The 12,448-nt window shown below is 60.1% G+C and overlaps 1 protein-coding gene across 1 annotated transcript in view; it reads left to right on the top strand.

Moving 5' to 3' along the window:
- LOC117641645 overlaps window positions 1-11,310 on the top strand; it is a 90,853-nt gene extending 79,543 nt beyond the window's left edge. The window contains exons 8-17 of the mRNA XM_034379140.1: window positions 2,144-2,272; window positions 2,901-3,109; window positions 3,550-3,712; window positions 5,728-5,838; window positions 6,667-6,785; window positions 7,568-7,710; window positions 9,500-9,703; window positions 9,841-10,303; window positions 10,477-10,615; window positions 10,918-11,310. Coding sequence (XP_034235031.1) covers window positions 2,144-2,272; window positions 2,901-3,109; window positions 3,550-3,712; window positions 5,728-5,838; window positions 6,667-6,785; window positions 7,568-7,710; window positions 9,500-9,703; window positions 9,841-10,303; window positions 10,477-10,615; window positions 10,918-11,143 — 1,906 coding nt within the window. The 3' untranslated portion in view covers window positions 11,144-11,310. The remainder of the gene's footprint in view (window positions 1-2,143; window positions 2,273-2,900; window positions 3,110-3,549; window positions 3,713-5,727; window positions 5,839-6,666; window positions 6,786-7,567; window positions 7,711-9,499; window positions 9,704-9,840; window positions 10,304-10,476; window positions 10,616-10,917) is intronic.
- The last annotated feature ends 1,138 nt before the right edge of the window (window positions 11,311-12,448 follow it).

Genomic DNA, 12,448 nt, shown 5'->3' on the forward strand with positions numbered 1-12,448 from the left:
GAACGCGGCGTATCACTGCCAAATATGCATTCCGGCCCCTCCACTGTTTTCCCTCCCCCTCCCCCTCCCCCTCCACCGCGCCGCCGTGCGCTGCCCGGGGGGTGAAACTCTGTCGGCCAGGTAGGGCGTGCGTCCCATGGGTCCACGCGCATGTTTTACAGCGCCGCGGGCTAGCGGAGAACGGACGCATTGAAAACAACGCGCTAGTGTGCGTAGTGCGTGCGCGCGGCCCAATGGGGCGGCCCTCGCGGCCCGCAGCGAGGCGAGGTATATGGCCGTATCTATTGGCCTGTTTTGCCGGCTAATGCGATATTTGTGCTAATGGGCCGCCCCCTTGTTACGATCGCATCTTCCGCCACGGGCGCGAGCGGCGCCTCTTCTTGTCCTGGCGGTGGCGCGTCGGCGTCGGCCTCGCGGCCCGCACCTCGGCGGGGGCGTACGTCATCCGCGCCATTCGGCTCGACAGGGTGGATTTGGTGGCGCGGCCCCGCGAGGCCCCGGCCGGGCCAACCCAGAGGGCCAACCGCCGCGGAGACAAAGGGGCCGCGGATAATTTCCTCGTCGATACCGCCGCCGCCTTGTCCTATTAGCCGTCGTCCTGGTAGTTCATCATGCTGGTCGCGTAGGCCCCCTTTTCCTCGTTGTCGTCAGCCTCCTGTTCGTCGCCATCGTCCTGATCGTCGTCCCCCTATTCGTCGTGCTCGTGGTCCTCGTCGTCATCCCCGTCGTCACCCTCGTCCCCGTCCCGTCGTCGTCGCCCTCGTCGCCGTCGTCGTCCTCATCATCCTCGTCATCCTCATCGTCCTCGCCATCCCCGTTTTCGTCGTCGCCGCCCTTTACCAGGCGAGCGATTGACGCGCAGGTGCAGGTGGCGGTGCTACGCAGTGCTGCGCGGTGCTGCGGCTGACGGGCCGTGCCTGCCGATGCTCTACTCGGCGCTGACGGCTGCATTTTGGGGCGCTGCGCTGCGCTGGGCTGCCCTGGCTCCGCTGCGCCGCACTGCCGCGCTGCTGGCGGCCTCTGGCGGCGGTCTTTGGAGCGGCGCCAAGCGCTGCCAAGGCCCGAGACAACGACATGAGGCGCCCTGGAGGCCATCAAGAACGGCGCGGCCTGGCAGGGCGGCAGGGCACGGCAGGGCAGGGCACGGCAGGGCACGGCAGGGCAGGGCAGGGCACGGCAGGGCAGGGCAGGGCACGGCACCGAGCCTTTGGCGAGATGGAAAAGTGCAGCGCCGCCAGGCAGCAGTAAAGCACGCACCGGTACCCTGTCAACTTTGCCCCGTTCCTTCCCCCCCCCCTTGCTCCCAGTCTCGTGTTGCCAACCTCAAAACGTCCAAGCCACCCCGCCGGACTGGGCAGACTGGGTGGCGGTGCTATTCCCGTCACGTGGCCCTTTGACCTGATGAGACGCGCCGTCGGTCTGTTTGTTGTGTTGGCTGCACTGCGGGTGCAATGAGCTAAAAGGCAACGGCTGGTTGGCTACCCTGGCGGTGCCTCCGGCCCCGCGCTGCCCCGCACTGCCCCGCACACCAGCGCGGCTCTCCAGCCGATTGGCTCAGGCCAAGACTGGAGCCCGTCCGACCCCGTCTCTGTCTCTGTCTGTTCTTTTGGCGCTTGCTGCGCTCGCACGTCGATGCCGCGTGCGCCTGACAGTCTCGCCGCGATGCGTTGCAGCTTCTCGCGGTGTATTGCCCACCAGAAAATGAAACAGTGGCCTCGCTGCTGAGCTTGCTAGACTACTCTCTTTGGTGCAGCTTGTACTTCATAGCTTTCCTATATGCATGGCTCCGTCGGACTGCATACTATTATAGTAAAATACCATCTAAAGATTATTATAAAAGTAAAATACATAGGGTGAGCTAAAGGTGTCTGAGGGGGAGGAACCATCCGCTTCGCTTGGCAAAATTAATTCCGACCTGGTGGCGTTGGACCATGCTTCTCCATCTATGGAACCTAACTGTTCAAAGGGAGTGGCGGCGCCAGTCACACCGGGGCACCGCGCAAATCCCATGGTGCGCGTCCACTTGTTCGTCTCGGCCACAGCCGCAGCGGCCGCAGCAGCAGCAGCCTGTGTGTCTTGTGTCTTGAGTTTGTTTTCTCGAGTTGGCCGCCCTGTTTTTATTCCTTCTCTCTGCTTGTTCCAGGCACTGCGCCACGGACAACATCATCATCTACCACGGCTCCGGACCCTCGGGCCTGCGGGTGCACACCATATGCGACATGTCCAAGACGGTCTTCGAGTTGCCCGGGCCCAACGTCTACATCCAGTTCAAGTAGGCACAACTCTGACCGGCGGGACGCCCCGCTGCATAAACTGGCGGGCCGGAGCAGGCGGCGTGCGAATTGGCTTTTGTGAAATGACAATAGAAATGACGTCATTCAGCCAATGCCGGCGATAGTCCATTCCGCGCACGGACACTTTTACATCGAGTGGCGGGTCGTTTTGGCTTATTTGCTGTGTGAGCCGTTCTCGTTTTAATGAAAAGCGACTGCTGCCGCTCTGCCGCCCTTTGGGCCGTGTCCCTCGAGGGTCTCTGACCAGACCTCTGACCCAGTCTCTGAACCGGTCAGTCTGGGCTCTGACCCGAGACTCTGACCCGAGTCTCTGACCCAAGTCCCTGACCCAAGTCTCTGACCCAGGTCTCTGACCCAAGTCCCTGACCCAAGTCCCTGACCCAAGTCTCTGACCCAAGTCCCTGACCCAAGTCTCTGACCCTAGTATGTGACCTAAGTCTCTGACCCAAGTCTCTGACCCAAGTCTCTGACCCAAGTCTCTGACCCAAGTCTCTGACCCAAGTCTCTGACCCAAGTCTCTGATCCAAGTCCCTGACCCAAGTCCCTGACACAAGTCCCTGATCCAAGTCCCTGACCCAAGTCTCTGACCCATGTCTCTGTCCGCAGCGCCGGCCCGTCCAAGCCGCCCTACAACTACAACGGCTTCCTGGCGCGGCTGGACTTCGGCAAGGAGGAGAACGTCCGCGGCGAGTGGCGCGAGGCCAAGAAGGAGGAGCGGCGCAAGGACGGCGAGGGCCGCGAGGGTCGCGACCGCGGCAAGGGCCACCGCGCCACCACCACCGTGACGCCGCCCACGCCCGCCCCCACCGCGCTCAGTGAGTACCTGGCGATAGTGCGCCGCCTGCGGTACCCTGCGGCACCCTGCGGCCGGCCGTGGACCCGCAGCCGCAGCCAGCCCCTTGCCCCACTCCCCCGGCTGGACCGGCCGCAGACCCGACGCAGGGTCGCCGCGCCGAGATCGCCCCGTACTGGCTGCGAATTTTCGGCACCGGCTTCAATCAGGCCAGCACGGAATCAGAATAAAACACGAAGTGGCTTTGTGGGAACGGGTTGCCTCCCCGGCGGTTCGTCAATGATTTCCCCGTGCCTTTCTGCTCGGCTGGTGTTCCGGCTTTCGCGCCGCGTCATCCCCCTTCTCCCTTGCGCCCCGCGGCACGTTTTCCTGTCCCCCAGTTTTGATGTCGGCGTGCGCCTTTTGTCCGCCAACTTGGAGCGCCGCCACGACGTGGTCACGACGTGGTTGCGTTTGTTGCAGTGGACGGCGCGTCGCGCGGCTGCGCCGTGGCCTTCTCCGGCACCGACCTGCGCTCCGGCGTCCTGGACAGCCGCCACCACTCGGGCTGCTACAACCTGTCCGTGCAGTTCCACGGCCGGCCCTCGGACGTCGTCAAGCTGTCCATCTTTAACTACAAGCTCAAGTAGGTCGCCGTGTCCGCCAAGCGTTGTCTTTGGCGCTGCCTGCGTTTAAGTGGAATCGGCGTGGAGAAGTGGTTGGGGGAAGAAGGTGGGGGAGGGAGGGAAGGAGGCCCTCTAGTGACCCTTGCCACCGCTAGCTGGCTTTACAATTGCGGGGGAGTGAAAGAGGTTGTCCGAGGGCGGAGGGCACGGCCTGTCCACTGTCAGTGCGCCCCTCCTCCCCCTCCCCCCTTTCCCCCGCGTGGCTCCCTCTGTTTTCACTCCCACACCCACATGACTGACGCTCTTTGGTGGCTGGAAACAAAAAGAGAGAGGGAAAGACAAAAAAGAGAGAGCCGGCGAAAAAAAAAGAGGGCCAAGGTGGTCTCATATTGAGAAAGTTTGCCTCCTTGCGGTTGGCTTGGCGCGAAGGGCGAAGAGCGGGCTCCTTCTCGCTCTGTCCTCGCCCCCCCCCCCCCCCCGCTCCCCCCCGCCCTTTGCTCATGTCTCCTCGCGGTCCCTCCGCATATCCTCCTTCATGTGCTGCTCAAAGAACGCAATGCGCGGGTGCTCTCTCTCTCTCTCTCTCTCTCTCTCTCACGCACACACTCAGACTTCCGGAGAGGAACAAAGACTATTGGGCGGTGCCCCCTGCCCCCCATTTTCATTAATGGTCCTGCAAAGCCCTTCGCCCGCACCGTGGAAGGCCATAGAGCCCTGTGTTTTTTTTATCGTTTTTTTTTCCCGGACGGAAGGCGCTCTTTGCCGTCGGATCGCTGCTTTCAATACCGGACCGGCTTGGCTGCACTCGCAGCATGCACCCCGTTACGTAACGCTGCAGCGCTCGGCCGACGTCCCAGTCGTCCCCGTCGCCCTCATGTCCCTGATGGGCTCAACAAAAGCGGCCGCTGCCGCCACTCGACTGCGAGCCCCGTCCGTCAACCGTGCCACTCTGCGAACACTCGGTGGCGGGTCCAGAGGCGCCCTTTCGCCGTGTGTGTGTGTGTGTGTGTGTGTGCGTGTGTGCGCGCGTGTGTGTGTGTGTGTGTGTGTGTGTGTGTGTGTGTGTGTGTGTGTAGTCCTCCTGCCTGGGAAAAGTGTGGCGTTTCGCCTACCTCTCTGTCCGTTATCTAGGTGCCTTTGGGGAAGGGAACCTCCCCTCCCCCCCCCCCACTGAATCCGCGCCTGCGACCACTGCACTTTCAGGAACCACCCCTCCCGACGGGCACTACGACGGCGACGACGACGCTTTGCCAGCCAGCCGATGTGGCGGCAGTTTCAAATTTCCGGTGTGTTGTAACGGTCCCGTAGAGTGAGAGAGAGAGAGAGAGAGAGAGAGAGAGAGAGAGAGAGAGAGAGAGAGAGAGAGAGTGAGTGAGAGAGAGTGAGAGAGAGTGAGAGAGAAGGACAGACAGACACTCTGCCCGCGGCGGCGCTATAAGGCACATTTTCGCTGTTATTGTTGCATACGTTGAGCCGGCCGCTGCCGGCGTCTTCGGCGGCGCAAAGAAAAATACACAATATTCGCAATATTCCGAGCCGGGCCGTGCCGTGCCGGGCCGTGCCTCGTTGCCTCGTCGCCTCCGGTGCGGCCCCGGGGCCCCGTGCCTTGCGCCTCGTGCTTTTGCGCCTTGTCTCGGCTCGGGGGAAGCAGCGCGGCGACGCGGCCTCGGAAGCGGAAACGAATTCCGAGGGGAAGGTTTTTAAACATGGCGGCACTGTCATGCGAATAACCGAGATTAGAAATTATGATTCTTTTTTCTCTGTGCGGGGCTACACTGTTGGCAAAAGTAGTGGCGTAACAACATTGCGCCTGGAGAAGGGTGCCCTACGCTCTTCTTTAAGCGTACAGGGGAACTTCCCCATGACGGTTCAAGGTGGTTGTTTCTTTGAACTCCTCAAGAAGGGCTCAAGCGCCAAGATGCTTGACGGAGCGCGTAACAATGCACATTACCCGTGTGTTTACATCGTTGTTTTAACAGCGAAAGTTTCAAAAAGTATTGAAATCGATTGAAATGCTCGGTTTGACTTGTTTCAGGGCGCCTTCCTGCGGCTCGCACTTCGACATCTTCCTGGGGCCGGACATGGCCACGCCGGACAAGCGGCTGTGCAGCCCCATGACGAAGCACGCGCACGACCCGTCCGGCAGGTCAGTCACGTCTCGCCTGCACGCGCCTGACAAACGCCTGTGCGACGCCCCTGGCACGCGCCTGACATGGGCCGGACACGTACCTGACACGTGCCTGACACGTACCTGACACGTGCCTGACACGCACCTGACACGTACCTGACACGTACCTGACACGTGCCTGACACGCACCTGCGCACCTGACACGTACCTGACACGTACTCTGCAAACTGTACAGAGTGCTCAGTACACTCTATTTGGAGTGTACTCATAAGCACACTCAGGCGAGAGTGTGCTCAGCTGAGTACACTCTAACGAGAGTGTGCTTAGCTGAGTACACTCTAACGAAAGTGTGCTTAGCTGAGTACACTCTAACGGTGTGCTTAAGTCTGCACAATTCATGCAGCTGAGTACACGTTCGTGGGAGTGTACTCGTGAGTACACGCTGAAGAGAGTGTACTCATGAGTACACGCTAAAGATAGTGTACTCATGAGTACACTCTAAAGAGAGTGTACTGAGTACACTGTTGAGTTTGCAGAGTACCTTACAAGTACCTGACACCTACCTGACACGTACCGAACACGCGCCTGCAATCGCCAGATACGCGCCTGACAAGCCTGATACGCGCCTGACACGAGCCTGACACGCGCCCAGGGTGCTGTCGGATTTTATTTTCTCGTCTGTAGTCTTGATCCGCTCCCCCATTCCGCATTGATGACTCTTTGACGTCCCCACTGATAAATGGAATGTCGAGTGAGTCCGCGCGACGCAGACTACCCTGTCCCCAAAGAGTTTTCATTGTTTTTTTTTTGTTTTTTTATTCATTTTTGTTTGCTTTCCGCGCGCAGGTTCCAGAGCCAGCAGACGATGATGTCGCGGGGCTCGCACATGGCGCTCAACCTGGTCCGCAGCGCGTCGCTCCGCCCCGACCAGGAGTTCGTCGACGGCGCCTTCCTCTTCCACGATAGTGAGTAAAGCGCGCCTGCACTGTGCCTGCACTGTGCACACACGCCTCAAACTAGATTACAAAGTTGCCAAAGTGCTCGAAACCGTTGGGAAGTGTTTCACAGCACGACGACGTTTGAGGCGAATAACGCGGCTAATGCACTCTCTTCTTACGGCGGAAGGCTGCACCAGGATGGAGAGTTTTCTCCATGATCCGCGAACGAGACAGAATTCACCTTCTTACGTCACGTTCGTTAAATAGCACGGTGGGAAGTGTTTCACAGCACGACGACGTTTGAGGCGAATAACGCGTCTTATGCACTCTCTTCTTACGGCGGAAGGCTGCACCAGGATGGAGAGTTTTCTCCATGATCCGCGAACGAGACAGAATTCACCTTCTTACGTCACGTTCGTTGAATAGCAGTGATGTGGAGAGGCTTCACCATGAGACTTTGAGAGTGCAGGGCAGCACCGCCGGAGCGTTCCGCGCTCAAAATTGGTTGCTGGCGGCTTGGCTGCAGCCGCACTGCCCAGCCACAGGCGCGGCACTGCGCAGCCCTGCGCGGCACGTAGCGTGGGATAATGATGGAAACGGAGCGAGCCGAGCGGGCGAAGCGTGCGGTTCTTCCTCGTTGGTCGGGATGGCCTGGATGGGCTCGATGGGCCCCCGAAGAACGCCGTGCCGCGGGTTCGCGGGTTCGAAAGCCGCAAGTCTGCGGCCGCCCTTTCTTTGCCGGGGCCCCGCTGGCTTGTTGTTGTTGTTGTTGTTGTTGGCCATGACAGCCCTTTGTTGTTGCTGTGCAGAATCGACGCAGGGCTCCCCCGAGACGGACTCGCTGTGCAGCGCCCGCTTCCTGGGCCCCAACGTGACGGCCGCCGTGGCGGCGGCGGCGCAGGCCGAGGCGGAGGGCCGCTACCTGGTGGCCACGACCGCCACCACGGACCAGGTGAGGCGAATCTGTTTACGCCACGCGAAAAGAACACACAAAAACAAGAAACAATTTCACCGATTAAACAACGGCGGATCCCAGCGGCGAAACGGCGAGCGCGTTGGTCGGGATTTATCGCGTGGCGTTAATCTATGCAGAGGCGAACAGACGGCAGCGGATGGCCGGGAACTTTAACCCGGGACGCGTTTATTCATTGGCCTGCTCATTATCAATACGAACCGAGCGTGACGCGCACTCGCGCGAGGTTTTAAGGGGGTTTTAAAGGGGTTTTACGGGGGTTGTGGGAGTTAAACCCCGCCCCCTCCCTGCGCAAAGCCTCTCTCAAACATAAGCGGGGCTCCAAACAGACCTGCCTCCGAACTGCCCTGGGTGGGATAGGGCGTAAGCCTGCCTGGCACACAGACGCACACACGCACACCACCTCACGCCTACGCACACCGACGCGGCCGCGATACATCAGACTGATTCAAACTGAGCTCATTCCCACCGACCAGGGTGTGTGACCTGCTTCTGTCTCTCTCACACCCACCCCCCTGTCTCCCTCCCTCTCCCTCGCACCCACACGCACGTTGACGGGTTTGCTCCGTGCAAACATCAATCACAGGTGGCACTGAGCCCCCCTCGCCCCGTTGGCCCAGTCCCTATGTAATCGCCGGGGAAGGTTCAGCCAGCGTGGCGGAGCCGGCGGGGTGCGTGCGTGAGGGCCAGCGCCTGATTCGCTCGCCGCCCCTCGGACACTCGGACGTCCCCGAGCGTCGGAACGTCCCACGAGGGGAGGGTGCTCCACCAGGGTGGCCCGCCGAAGGCCGCCCGGCCGGGTAGGCAACATGCGAGCGCTCGTCGCACAGCTGGTGGCCGGGTGGCCTACCCTGCCAACGACAGGCGCTAGGTGAGCTCGCGGAGTGGCGGAGGCCGAAGATGACGCAGCGAGAACGAGGGCGGTGAGGGATGGGGAGGGGTGGGGTTGACAGAAGGAGGCCCTGGAGTGCCTCATCAACAGCGAAATGCCGCGCCGCCGCTCCGCTGCTGCCGGCTTGGCTGCCGGTGGCACCAAGCACACACTGGCCTCGATAATTTAGCCGGCGAGGCGGAGCGCGGAGCGGACGGCGGGCCGGCCAGCGCTCTGCCGCTCTGCCCGCGCTCAGCACCACTCCGGTAAGCCCGGCCAAGCCCGGCTCGGCCTCAACACTCGCCGCACCGCCGCGCGGGGTGGCGTCGGAACGAGGCGGCGCGGCGGCACTCCGGACGCGCCCCGCTCCCTTTGTGTTGGCCCGGCCGGGTGTAATACAGTGAAACAGTGGCGGGCGGAGCGCGGAGTTCGAAATTGGAACGAAAGAGGAGTGCCGATCACACTGCAGTGGCGGATCCAGGGGGAGGGCAGAGCAGCACAGTAAGCACACTTGTGCCTTTCAGGGCCGTACTGACGGCCAGTTGTCCTCCTTCTTCCCCTCCACTATGGACCCGCCTGCACGCACGGCCGTCGCATCCCGTCCTCTGCCATCCCTGGACCGCCTCGCTCGCATGAGCATTTAATTAGACCGTGCCTTGATCTGTCCATACCCCGCGCGCGCGCGCCGCCCTCCATGCAGGGAGTAGCGACGGCAGCGGCGTGCGCTGAAAATCTTAAGCCATGCCTTTTGCCTGCCTGAATCTGTTCGCCTAGCTTCCAGGTGGCTTTCCAGTGCATCATGCTCGACCCACCGAGCCCCTCCAGCGAGGCCACTGTTTTCCAAGCGACACCGCGAGGATGGAAACCAGCAAACTGATTATGCGCGACCTGTTCCAGCTGGAGGCCTGGGGTGACCCCGCCTCCGGAGGCGGCAACGCGGTGGCCGGCGGCGCGACGGGGGCCTTGGCCGTGCCCAGCGGGCCCGGCTGGGCCGGCAGCATCACCAGCCCTGGGAACCAGCACCTGTTCTGGAACGTCCAGGGGCAGCTCAAGTGCGTGCAGACCTTCCAGCCGCAGGCGGGCCAGAGCGTCACGCTGTCGGTGAGTGAGAGCCGCCAAGAATGGGGCGGGCTGACGGTGGCGGCAAACGGCCGCGAGACGACAGCGCTAGACGCACGCGGCTCATCGTCACCGGAATGGTTTTTAACTTGTCACGGTGTGTTTTGGTGACCCCACAGCTGGGCGCGCTTGGGCTGAAGCCGGACCCGGGCTGCTGGACGTACTGCGACGGCCTGGGCTGCCGCTGCTTCTCCGAGCCCACGCCGCTGTCCAGCGTGGACCACGTGCGCGTGGTGGACGCGGCGGGCTTCGACCTGTCGTGCCTGTGCGGCGACCCGGACAAGATCCCCCTGCCGCTGGGCATCCGGTCGTGGGGCCCGCTCAGCCTGGAGTACAACGTGGCGCACTTCACGTGGGCCATGAAGGGCTTCGCCATGCAGGCGGACTACGCCTTCGCCCAGGACGGCGCGTGCGGCCGCCAGAAGATCCTGCGCCACTCGGGCACCATCGAGTCGTGGCGCGTGCGGCTCGACGAGCGCGTCAAGGGCAACAACAACCACTTCGTGCACATGGACTGCAAGTGGGTGCTGCTGTCCAACATCGAGCGAGAACTGCGCATCAGCGTGTCCACGCCGCAGAGCCGTGAGTACCCCGCCACCCCGCCACACTGGTATTCGACGAATGTCAGTTCGCACTCAAACGAAACTGGAAAGTCCACTTTCTTACAAATATCACATTCGTTGAAAGGGAGTGCGCCCCGCAGGCCTGCCTCTGCTTTGTCTGTCTCTGCTTAAACCGGCCTCTCTGTCCCGCAGAGCCCTGCGGCACGTGGAACATCACGATCCACCGGTACAACGAGGACGAGGACGTGTCCAGGCCCTTGTTCACGTTCTGCCCCCGCGACTCCAGGAAGACATTTGAACTGCCCTGGAAGCTCAACTCCGTCATCGTCAGGTAGGCGTCGAGGCCGTGTAGGCACTGTGAAACCAACCGTGGGGAACCTCCACACTTGAAATGTACCGTATATACTCGATTCTAAGACGCACCCTTTTTTCCGATTTTGGAGGTCGAAAATCGGGGTGCGTCTTAGAATCGAGTGCCTCTTAGAATCGAGTATACGGTACTTGGAAGTACAGAGTTTGCAGTCTCTGCACTTCAATCCCCGTAACAGTACAGTATGGAGTTCTCCACGCTTGGTTTCACAGTGGGGTGTCGTTCCCTCTTCGGTGCTCGCATTGACCACTTCTTTTCCGCAGGCTGTGGGCGCTGTCCCCCAACGTGCCCGAGTTCACCGTGTCGTGGCACTCGCAGGTGGCGCAGGCCATCATGCACAAGGCGGTGGGGGTCACCTCGGTGGCCGCGGGGGCGCCCGGCTCGTCGTCGGCCGCGGCCTTCCCGTTGCTGGTGCCCGTGCTGCTGGCGCTGCTGCAGCTGGCGGGGCGGCAGTGTGGGTGCGTCTCGGCCAGCACCTCCAGCAGGTGAAAACGGTGCCGGAGACTTCCCCGGTAAGGCGGATCGGCTCTGGTGCTGGGATTGGGGTGACTCGGGCTGCGCGGGCCGAACGGACTGCCAGGGCTGCAGGCCCGCCCGCTCGCTGTCTCTCTCTTTCTCACACCCAGCCCAGCCGGCCCGGCCCGCCCCGGCAGCGACGGGCAGCGGGCAGCGCCTGGCAGCGCCGCTCCCGCCGGCCGGCCGCGCGCCGCGTGGCCGCGCGGTGCGTTGGGTGGCCTACCCGGCGGCTGGCAGGCTCCGCAGTGCTCCGCAGCTGGAATGGAAGGGCGGCCCGCAACACGCAGCTCCGCGGCAGCGCTGCCACAGCAGCCAAAGACTCCCGTCGTGGACTTGACCAGAGAAAGCCTGGGTCACAAATGACCCTCTGCTTTAACGGTCCGTGATATATCAATGTATTTGAAATTGATCTATTTTTGACTCTGTTTGAGCGAGCAAGCAGACGTCGCGAAGCGATCCTAGACCGCTGGACGGCAGGAACGACTCCAGCTAGCACTTTAACTCAGGCATGGAATTGAACAGTGCGCCCGGTGAAATACTTTGGGGAAGTTTTGAAGTTCGGTTGTTTGCCTGATTACTGGTAAATTTGGTCATTATTAGGTCTTGTTTTGAGGAGATAAAGGTCATGGCTTCCCCAGACAACGTTTCATCTTCGCCAGGCCTGTGATTGGAATTGAATGGCAGTGTTTGAACCGCTGCAGGCTTACTGAGTGAGGCCTAACAGCGCGGTGATTGGTGATACGTTATATTGCAGTCCCTGAACATTGTAATGAACTTACCTGTAACAATCACTTTCTTCTATGTCTCTGTTTCGTATCATGTTTGTTGTTTGATATTCATTATTTATTTGTCTTTTTTCTCTTTGTTATATTTATGGGAGTTATAATGTAAATTGTTTTGTTCTGTAAAGTTTGATTGTCAATTTTAACTTTTGAGAAAAAAAGAAGAACTATTTTGGATGAAGAATGAAAACCCTAAAATCATGTGTCTTGTATCTTTATTTTGTTACTAAGTAAATGTCTCCCACTTTCACGTAAGTCTGAACCTAGGTAAATTTATGTTCACTGAAAATGTAGTGCATGATACGCAATTGTTCTTTAATGGTGCCTTTTGTTGTTATTTATGTTATAAGAACTCATTCTAATGTAGAATATAGATCAATTCAATTAATGAATTGCTCATTTGGAAAAAAATCTCTTTCTAAGACCAATACCCTGTTTCATTAATGTTGTGGTAGATTATTAAAAATCAAGAAATTATGTAAATAATGTATATCTT

This window comes from Thrips palmi, unplaced genomic scaffold (genome assembly GCF_012932325.1).
Source record: "Thrips palmi isolate BJ-2018 unplaced genomic scaffold, TpBJ-2018v1 HiC_scaffold_15, whole genome shotgun sequence".
NCBI classification, from domain to species: Eukaryota; Metazoa; Arthropoda; class Insecta; order Thysanoptera; family Thripidae; genus Thrips; species Thrips palmi.